Source organism: Microtus pennsylvanicus, chromosome 10, assembly GCF_037038515.1.
Source record: "Microtus pennsylvanicus isolate mMicPen1 chromosome 10, mMicPen1.hap1, whole genome shotgun sequence".
NCBI classification, from domain to species: Eukaryota; Metazoa; Chordata; class Mammalia; order Rodentia; family Cricetidae; genus Microtus; species Microtus pennsylvanicus.
Window position 1 is genome coordinate 19,809,458 of NC_134588.1, and position 11,297 is coordinate 19,820,754.

Consider the following 11,297-nt stretch of genomic DNA (forward strand, 5'->3'; position numbering starts at 1 on the left):
TTATCTTTCATTGATCAAAAATGTCTACACCGAGTGCATTTTCTCTGCCCTGATTCTATCATTATCTCAGAAAATTTCTTTAAGCAAAGAATTCATCTATTAAAGACAGTAAGTACCTCCATGCAATTTTTTTCCCATTAAAATAAAGTAGAACCCATTTTCTTAGGGCAAAATTCTGGAAGCCAGAGTTGTGAGAAGTGTTTTTTACTCTCGTGGCAATAATTCATTTTAGAAATTAAGTTGTTCCAATGAGAAAGCCTGACCCAAGTGCTAGAACCAGCAATCCCCGAGAAACACCCAATTCATTAAACTCAGCAACAACTGTTTCTGTCTTGCTGAACCCAGGCTTCAAAGAGGCCAGCAGGGATCTGTTTCCATCCTATGCAAGTCTCTTCTCTTCAATAATAGAGAAGGATGTTCAAGATGCAAGTTCTATTCTTGATATTCTAAAGCTCCTCACCCTTGAGTATACCTGTTATTACAAGCTGGGAAACTTATAGTCATTTCTTCAGATGTTGTCTATATAATCGGAAACAAAATATTCTGCTTGGGCAAAGGAGGACTTGATATGGCTAAGAAATCAAACTTCAGACTCCATTACTCGGGAAGGCAAAATAGCTTATAGTATTCTTCCCTTCTTTTGTTCAAGAACATTAACTAAGTACTTAGTAAGCACCTGACATTGAATTATATGGATACAAATATTAACAAACATGAAATATACAGACTCCCAAAAGGCTCATAAGAGCTACTTTGGAGACTTACATTGATGCATATAATTACAACTGAAAAGATCCACTGTTCTTCAGGAGGTATAGTGGACTGTGTAAGAATAAACAATTATCTGAACTTGCAAGTGTAGGACTAAGGGAGTCTGAGAACTCACCCTAAGAAAATTCGTCAGGAGACATAAAATAATAATGAGCTATTAGCAGTTGATCGCTGCTGGGGGAGGGAGTGTCACTTTTCTTTGAGGCTGTTGTCACTGGTAGGTTGACCATGCCCTACTGGATGATCTCACACCCATGAACATCTGGGAAAAAGTAGTTTCTCTATTTTGATTAAGTAAATAAGTATGACATGAAGTTGGGAGGGAGATGTTCTGTGGAAGTCTGTGGGCAGTTGCGTTGGAAGATCATGGAGGTGGGTCTTGTATCTTATCTGTTGCTTTCATTGGTTAACTAATAAAGAAAACTGCTTGACCTCATAGGACAGAAAATTAGGTAGGTGGAGTAGACAGAACAGAATGCTGGAAGAAAGAGGCTGAGTCAGGCAGTCGCGATGATTCTCCCACTCTAGACAGACGCAGGTTAAGATCTTTCCTGGTAAGCCAGCTCGTGGTGCTACATAGAAATTAGAAATGGGGTAGATCAATATATAAGAGCTAGCCAATAAGAGGTTAAAACTAATGGGCCAAGCAGTGTTTAAAAGAATACAGTTTCCGTGTAATTATTTCCCATAAAGCTAGCCATGCAGGTGGCCGGGTGCTAGGAACGTAGCCCACCACTTCTATTACAACAGAGGAAGAGTGAAGGGTAGATCTGATCAAGATTCATTTTATACTCCTTGCATATATATATGAGCAAATATATCCATATCTTTATCTGTACATACATACATACAAATACATGCATGTTTGTGTGTGTGTATGTATGTATGTATGTATATGGATACCCACAGAAACATCTGACCTGAGCTAGTTGGAGCTCACTAAGTCTGGACTGAAAGCAGGGGAATCCTGCATAGGACCAAACTGGGCCCTCTGAATGTGGGTGACAGTTCCAGGCTGTGACAGTATGTAGGGTGACCTGCAATGGGACCAGGAATTATCCCTGGTGCTTTAACTAACTTCTTGGATCCCATTCTCTTTGGAGGGATACCTTGCTTAGCCTAGATGTAGTGGGGAGGGCCTTGGTCCTGCCTCAAAATGATATACTAGACTTTGTTGACTTTTTATGGGAAGCTTTATCTTCTCTGAGGAGTGGATTGGGGGTAGAGTGGAGGGATGGTGGGAGGAGTAGAAGGAGGGGAGGGAGTGTGAACTGGAATTGGTATGTAAAATGTGGCGCACGCCTTTAATCCCAGCACTTGGGAGGCAGAGGCAGGTGGATCTCTATGAGTTCGAGACCAGCCTGGTCTACAAGAGTTAGTTCCAGGACAGGCTCCAAAACCACATAGAAACCCTGTCTCGAAAAACAAAAAAAAAGAAAGAAAAAAGAAATTTATTAATTACAAAAAGAAAGTGTAAAATCTAATGTCAAGTTCCATAGATTAAGAATATCTGTTATAACTATATAAAAGTTCAGAAGTTCATTGAAATGTAGAGATTTTCGGTCTGGTTAATTTCACTGTGTGCTTTGTTTTATATACAACTATATAAATATATATTTATAATAAAGGTTATTATGTTAAGAATAAGAAGATTCATTTCATACATATGTATGAAAACTTCAAAGAATAATTTTAAAATACTATTAAAATATATAAAATAAATATAGGATATGCTAAGAGAACCACAGTAGGGTAGCATCAACATGGCAAAGGGGGAAGAAAGTATGGGGGAATAGCGGCAGTTTAAAGACCACATCCATGCCATGATGCAACTTCAAGAAAACCATACATGCAATCTAAGAACAGATCCACGTAGCTAACATCTTGGTAATATGGTACTTGAATGGCCAGTTGCATTTTTTATTTGATTAATTGTTTCTTTAGACAGTATTTGGATCCTCATCTCTCCTGCCTTCTACCTTTTTGGTACAAATTCATGATGAAATTTTGCAGATGTTACTACCGAATTTGAAGATAGTTTTCAGCTCCCCAGAGACTTCAAAATGAGTTTTACCATTATTATAGTTAATAATAATTGCAAATAAAATCTCAGCATTTATGCCATAAAATTGATTCTCACTCTACACCTCTCTATGAAAACATCAAATGCCTTTAAAATTGCTATTAGAACAAATTATAACACAAAGCACTTATATACCATCTTTGTTTGGAGAGATAATTTAAGTTTATTGCCTTTATGTTCACTGAAAGAAAAACCTTCACAGTGTTAATTGTCTTTCCTAAGCCATGTGATTCACTGTGGTAGAGAAGAGTGAAAATTCAACTTAATGTCCATCCATAGGAAAGAATATCCAACCTTTTAGCAGGGAGCAGGGCTATCTTTACACAGAATATTTTTGTTGTCGATGAGAAATGTAAGACATATAAAAATGTCCAAGTGCTGGGACAAAGCAAGAAATAAAGTTATTCAAATGGTAAATCTCAGGCTGTAGCGATGCCTCAGTAGTAAAGAATGTGTGCTTCTTCCAGAGGATCAGCACTTAATTCCCAGTACCCATGTGAGGTGGCTCACAGCTGCCTATAACTCTAGCACCAGAGGATCTGATTCCCTCTTTTAGCCTCCATAGGCAACTACAAACATACACAGCACATGCCCGCACGTGCGCACACACACACCAGAGAGAGGGAGATCATTTCATAACAAAAAGGAAAATGGTATTTACTGTGTGGCTTATCAGCCAGCTGAAATTTAGCTCTGTTAATGAGAGCACAGTCTGTGTCTGCCCCTGGGAGCCCAGGCTTGTCAATGATGATGAACTTCATTCTTGTCGTGTACTCCTGCCAACCATCATCGGCCCACCTGCCTTGTATCTAAGGTCAGAGAGTTTTCATGAAAAGGAGGAAAGCCATGACGACCAAGTGCCCCATCAATAATGCTTTGACAATAGTTCACATGCAGCCAGCAAGAAGAGAGACATCAGTATTCTTAAGAAAATAGATGGAGATAAATCCGTTAAGCAAAATAAGCCAGACGAAGTCTCAGTAAGTGAAATGCCAAATGTTTTCTCTCATACATGGAGTATAGGTTAGAATTATAACAATAAATGTGTTTTACATTCATGGCATTAGGTAATATATAACATTAGATCTATTTTCAAATGCCATCAAAGTAGAAATAAAACTATGTGGTGGGAGTAAGGTATCTAAGAGGAGGAAGAATATGAGAAAATAATGGGTCAGCTAAAGTTAACGTGTATTTTCTCTCATATGTAATATTAAAACCTAGATTAAAGGGCTCTGTGTGTATTTATGCATGTGTGGATATACATGTGTGCATGTGTGTGTTATAATAAAAACCAAAGAGGGTCTACTGCTAGGGGATTATAGGAACTGAGACGGAAGAAAAGGAAGAAAAACACAAATTAAGAGAAGGATAAATGAGTAGAGTACAATGAGAATGTGTAAATACCATAATTAAATCCTTACTGCATAAACTAACTAAAAACAATTGCTTCAAAAGAGGGAAGATTTGTTCATTACACTCTCTGCCTACTTTAGCTCAGGGTAATCCAAAGTTATCAAGAGTGTTAATTAACATATCACCCTAAACAATATCAAAATCAACTCTGTTGAAAGCCAAGCAAAACATCAATGAAGTCTTTGAGATATTTGATATGATTTTAAAACATGGTATGAGACTCTCAACATCAGTTCTTGTTGTTCTTATTGAATTTTACAAGGTAAAATTAGCCTTTCCTAGAACCAATGGACATTAGCATTTCTTCAGTAGCCAACTACTATACATTCAAAGTCTGCTGTGTGGAATGCCTGGTGTCAAAGCATCCCTGGGAACGGTTAGAACTTGGCTCCTAGAGAGCTTGTGTTATTCATGACGTGAAGGAACATTCTGAAGCTGTCCTGCTTCTGTGATAACCAAAGATGGAGAGTTCTTACAGGCAGGCCAAGTATGTCTTACAGGCAAATCCTTTGGTTCAGTGATTTTGAAACTTCATGTGCCCGGGGATCACCTGAAAGACTTGAAACTGGTTCATTATGTGTGGCTAGAACCTTGAAGATTTTTTAATGCCTTTATTTTATGTGTATAAGTGTTTGACTGCAAGTTGTGCACTTGCACCATATGCATGTAGTGCCCTTGCAGTTAAGAGGGCACCTGGTCCTCTGGAACTGCAGTTCCAGATGATAGTGAGCTGCATGTGGATGCTGGGAATCAAATCCAGGTCCTCTGAAAGAACAATTAAAGCAGCTTCACCACTGAGCCATCCAGCTCTGGCATGGTTTGTTTCCATGAATCCCCAGGGTATGTTGAAACTGCTTGTGTGAGGATCTGCACTATGGTCGTGGCTTAATAAGGTACCCATGGTGCCTTTGCAGTTTTTGTTTGTTTGGTTTGGTTTTTTAAATTGATTTTTATTGAGGTCTACATTTTTTTCTCTGCTCCCCTTCTTGTCTTTCCCCTCCCCTTCAACCCTCCCCCAACATCCCCATGCTCCCAATTTACTCTGGAGATCTTGTCTTTTTCTACTTTCCATGTAGATTAGATCCATGTATGTCTCTCTTAGGGTCATCATTGTTGTCTATCCTAGTGTTTCATCCCATTTCCTTGTCCTAGTACATGGATAGACTGTGAGTTAGAAGTAGTTACAAGTGGAGTAAAGGATGTTAATGGATTATCAATACTATACATAACCTTTAACTGAAATTGCTGCAAACACAACTTGTCAGATTAAGGTACATGCCAAGCCAATGAGACAGGAAGAAGTCTTTCTAAAATCCTTCGTACTAGTCCCTATTCCAGCAGGGACATGGGAGAAAACAAACAAGATTTTTACTTTTTAAACTTTAATTATTTGTTTGAGGGATGCATCATGAACACATGTCATCGTGTGTATGGAGAGGTCAGAGGACAACTAGCAGGATTCTTTTCCTCCACCACGTTAGATCCCGAGGATAGCATTCAAATTGTTAGCAAACACACTGAGCCACATCACTGAACCAACGAGAACCTACAGGCTTTTTCAACATGGAATCTGGTGAACATAAACTAGGAAGCTCTAGAAATAGGGAAAGATACAGAAAGGGGTGCTACGAAAGTGTCTTAGATGGGAAAAGTAATGATTTGTGCTCCTAATAAACTGTAGTCTGTCACTTATAAATCACCAATTACAATCAATCCACTCAAAGCTCCTAATGTCAGGGGAGCAGCAAGATTGCTCGGCAAGGCGTGTGCTTCCCAACCCTGGCAACCTGAATTCACTCTCCAGGACTCAGGTGAAGATGGAAAGAGTGAGCTGACTTCACAAAGTTGTCCCGTGATCTACACACAGGTATTGAGCTAAACACACACACACACACACACACACACACACACACACACATTTTAAAACTTCTAACCTCAAAAGAAAGATGTAGCATTTCTTTACTTCCTTTGGACCCTCATCATTGCCAGACATGTTAAAATGTGAAAGACATTTACAAAATACATCTGCGCATTAAGAAATGAAGGTTTTGTCTGTAGACATGGACAGTGGAAAAAAACCAGTGCTGTATTCTTTGGACAGACTACAGTTGCCTGTAACTCCAGCTCCAAGGGATCTGATGCCCCCTTCTGCCTTCCTACAGTCCCTGGAACACATGCTGTATACTCAAATAAACATAAAGGCACTTTAAGAAAAATTAAATCTAAATAAATAACACAGAGAAGGGAAATTCAGCTGCCTTTCCTCTTAGAAAACAAGCAAAAAACGAAACATTTAAATTTGTAATCTCACTTTCTAAAAAAAAAAATAGAGATGAACTTAAGATTTGATGGGAAGATTCCATTTACTTTCAAGAGGAACAAAGATAGAAAACAGAAGGCTAAATGTAGTTTTTCAGAAATCAAGTTCATAATACTGCCAAGTTCAGATCTGTATTTCACCTTCTCAGCTTCTGGAACTTCCTATAGATTTGAATGGAAAGTCCTTTTCTGCTGTGTTAATTTTTGTGAGCCACGACTTTGCTTGTAAGACTGTAATCATTTCAGAGAAAGTCTTGATGGCTTTTACAAGTCCTGCAGTGGGAGAGGGGTTTGTGAGTGTGTCCCACTCAGCGTTCCATCCAAAGCAATGTGGGAGCATGCTGGGCAGCTTGATTCGACTGCCTCTGCTAGCTTCTCTTACAAACCTTGACTGTAGGAACAAACCTGCTACAGCATATCACAGAACTTGTGTCAAAGACTAGATAATGGGCCAGGAGGGATGACTTAGAAGTTAAGAGCACTTGATAATATTGCAGAGGACCATGTTTTATTTCCAGAACCCATACCAAGTGATTCACAACCTCTGGTAACTCCAAGGTCAGGAGATCTGGTGCCTTTTCTTGAACTCCGTGAGAACTCACATGCACACTGAACCACACATGGGTAAATATCCATGCATATAACAAAAACTAAAAGCATAGGGTAAATTGGCAGAACTGAAAAATAGCCAAAATACAAAAGCAAATATCAGGAAGCCCAGATGATGCTGTCCACCATCCCAACCCTTCAGCCGCCCTCCTCCAGATCGTCCACTAACACCCCCACAGACAGCTTTCATTGGCAATAGAGGCTGACTTTTATCCTCTGCATAAATCATAACTTCTTAAACTGAAGGTGTGGAAACACACAGACACAGACACACATATCCCTAGCTTTCTTTGTGGTTTTTGATTTTGGAATTTTCTCCCATTTTTAGTTGATAAAGCATTTGCCAATTCTTCTTTAACATTACTTATACCAGAGACAGCTTTAGGCATTATTATCTGTACTGACAAATAAAAGGAATTCCCTACAGGTTTATTACATGGTGGCCATGTGAGAAAAGCCCCTCAAGCTTCTAAAATATCTTTCTAAAGTAAAACAATATACTGCTTTTCCAGAACCCGAATATTTTCAGAGTCCTAGACTGGGTTATGATTATCTTCATGCCAATACTCTCAATAGGAAGATTTGACTTTAGCTTTTCAGATAACTTTAATGAGGGTGAAATTAACCCCAAATAACCCAAATGACAACAAGATTCCAATAGTTAAAACTCCAGTGCATCATAGGTTTCCAAAACCCCTCCCAATCTAAGAATTTTTTTCCTTTAGGTTGCTATTGCATTTTGCTCCTAGGCTAATGCATTACCTAAATATAGACAGCCATTTTTAGTATAAATTCCAAAAGCCATAAATGTTTCATAATTGAGGACATAATTTGAAGTAAGAGAGCCTTTTCCACTCATCCCTTTTTACGGTTGCAAATTGGAAAATACTCAAGTAATTACTCCCTTAATAGTTCAACGCTGGCAACTCTACTTTATGAACCTCACAAGCATCTTTGCCCACCCCCTGAGCAGTAGAGGGGGTTACAGAAAAGAACTTAGCTTGTACAATTAACCAAATCACCCAGAGCTTTGATTCAAGATTCTTTCATTAAGTCATTAATAAAACGCATTGCTAAGTGGTGGGCCGTCCAGTTTTTATGATGCTTTTGCATTTCAATTCAATGGCTGCAGTTCGAGTAAAAACCCAACATCTGCAAGATCAGCAAGCTGAAGAAAAGCCTTGATTCTAGAAACATTTTCTTTTCTGCTCCACAGTTTGTACGAGAGCACTCAATGCCAGAGAACTAATAAAGGAAGTGATTTTTGAGTTCCAGAAAGTAGAATGCATTTGTGTCTACCCAATAAAGAGAAAAGCAAATGAAGTGCTTGATTCCTGTGACCTCAAAGGCTTAAGCAGAAAGCCACTGGTCATTTTATGGTTTCTAAACAAAGGTAGATAGACAGTTTGTAATTCTACCCCTGCTTCAGACTCCAACACTTATTTTCTACTAGAGTTTATATATCACAATGCAGAATGTCATATGTTTTATTTCTTGGCATTGCTCAGTGGTGGTATGCTTATATAATTGACGAATGCAGGAATCTTATAAGCAGAGAACAATTTAAATCCTAAGGCTCAATGTTTCATTTCTAAACTTGGACACAGTACAGAAAAACCAATGCTGAAAAAAGATTCTGCTTTGACCATTATAGGGGGTGTAAATTATCTGGATTTGGTTTCTATGTGACTTCAATTAACCCCTTCTGTTGATATGATTTCAATTAACCCTTTGCTTATATATGATGGGAGTCTAATTATACATCATTGACCACATCCAGAAGGCCTCAGTGCTTCTAAAACACAACCACAAATAAATCAAGTGAAATGTGCAGTTGATGGTCTATTTATTGCTAGAAGTCACTGAGAAAGGGCAGGCAAGTTCATGAAAAAGAGATATTGCTAAAAATGATATTCATTTTGTAATTACAGTCAATGCAGCATTGTCAAGGGCCAGAGATAGAAAACAAAAAGAGCTGTAAATCATAAAAATTCAAGCTTCTTGGATTCCAGCACCTTCGTGAAAGGCATGTAGACCCTGTGAATGACACATGGAAGTAACCAAAGTTGACCTGCCAAGTTATAATTATGTTTATAAAAGACTTTGAAAGACACCATCATTTCACCATTTAGCTGCAAGATGCCAAGTAATCATACAAATACAACCCAGGTCAGATAAACAGCAAGACAAAAAAATTCTCACTGGAACCATGTCATTCTGAATCCCATGGATAGTCACTTAAAGATCACTATGAATTAGAACAGAAAACAAAATCCTGAGCTTTCTAACTTATTTTTCACTGATTTTTGTCAGCTAAAAACCATGCAACTTTATTTCAACTTATTTATTTATCAATCATCATCATTATCCCAGAACTGGTCCAGCCGTTTTGCTGGTTCTAAGTCAGATGGTAGTACCTGTACTGTCCTCGGTCATTTGTGCACTCACTAGTGCAACTTTAGTACAACCACCAGTTTAATGCTCACAACAAGAATTTCACTTCTCATGAACTCTAAACCACATGATGAGAACATGCTGTGTCCAAGTTTAGAGCCAATGTAACGTTTCCGGTTCCAACCAGTTCACAAATCCATCACCAGTTCCCTCAAGAACACTGACACACATAGAAACTCCTCAAGGCACGCACTGAAGTTTATTCCTGCAACATGCCACAGATAGATTCTCAGCCAAAGAATAAAAATCCAATCATCAGTATGAAAGAAGCATCTACGGAAACTCCAGTCTACATACATGAGCAAACAGAGCCAAACACTTCTGAAATCAAGCCTCCACCGGCAGTCTCTGCTGAACCAGAGCCCACAAGCAAAATAGATGCATGAAGACACCTGTGCAGAATCAGAGAACAGCAAGAAAACCAGATCCTACCTTGATGGTTTTGGAGGGCTGACACTTGATGTGATGGGATACGCTGGCCGTCTGGTTCATATTTCAGGACCCTGGACAGTGCACGACCCACAGGCAAAGTTCCAAGATGAACCAGACAGAGATCAAGTCTCCTCTGCTGGACTTGAGCAAGGGGCTGCTGCTGTTGCTGCTGCCTCTGCTGCTTCTGTTGCTGCTGCTGTCTTACTCTGCAGGCTGAAACGCTGTCAGGCTGGAGGGATCTGCAGCTCACTTAGCCCTAAATAAAGCATTTACTTGGTTCATCATTCTCAGAGCTCTTGGCAATATGGGATAGAAAGCCGACTGTTTAAATTCACTTGCACGGTATCTTTTCAGTACTGAGTTGTGACAGATCTACAGTGCAGCCAATAGTCTTGGCTCCCTTGCTCATTTCAAAGGGACGAATACCAGGAAACATACAGAGATCAATTGCAGTCCTACAGTTTAAAGGGGCACTCTCTCAATAACCCTGGTGGTACCAGGTTACACATTTTTTTCTGCGCAAGTAATTTTCTCTCCTTAACTCTCTTGCTTCCTGACTTTTAACAGTAATTCATTACCAACCTAATACTGAATTTTATCTATTTCTCCTTAGTGTTAACACTCAAAACACCAGTAACTGCTGAGGAAGACCTGTTGCTGGTGGTTAGATTTTAGAGTTCTGCATCTGTATGGTGAGATACTTGCTTTGCCTATGGATATTTAAGCTACTCATCTTTCTGTAAGCTGGGAAAAGCTAAATGCAGACACAGAGATTTGCAAACACAATTACCATTGTATATTTTACCAAAGCAAAAAAAAAAAATGGTTTCTGGCTTTCTTTTCTTTTCTTTTTTTCTAGTCAGCCATAGACATTATGAAGGCTGTTTTTTTTTTTTGAGAGATGGAAAAAGCTTCTAGTTGCTCACAAATAATTGATTCTTAGCCTCAAATATCATTGTAGGAAAATAAATCATTAATATTGGAAAAGAGTCTTCCCACGAGTCCTCATGCTCATATCAGAATTGACCAGGGTGAATTTGTCCCATGTGAGCATACAAGACCCAGAAAGTCTGGTGCTCCAATGTGGGACACTGTCTCTGTCTCCTTTCATCGCCTGATGAAGGTTAATATCCAGGAGAATGTCTATATGTTCTTCTTTGGGTTCTCCTTCTTATTTAGCTTCTCTAGGATCACTAATTAGAGGCTCAATGTC

General features: G+C 38.9%; 1 protein-coding gene across 1 annotated transcript in view; it reads right to left on the reverse strand.

Moving 5' to 3' along the window:
- Positions 1-10,460, reverse strand: part of Dpp10 (dipeptidyl peptidase like 10) — a 1,483,954-nt gene extending 1,473,494 nt beyond the window's left edge. The window contains exon 1 of the mRNA XM_075987761.1: positions 10,085-10,460. Within this exon, the coding sequence (XP_075843876.1) occupies positions 10,085-10,144 (60 nt within the window). The 5' untranslated portion in view covers positions 10,145-10,460. The remainder of the gene's footprint in view (positions 1-10,084) is intronic.
- Between the last annotated feature and the right edge of the window lie 837 nt (positions 10,461-11,297).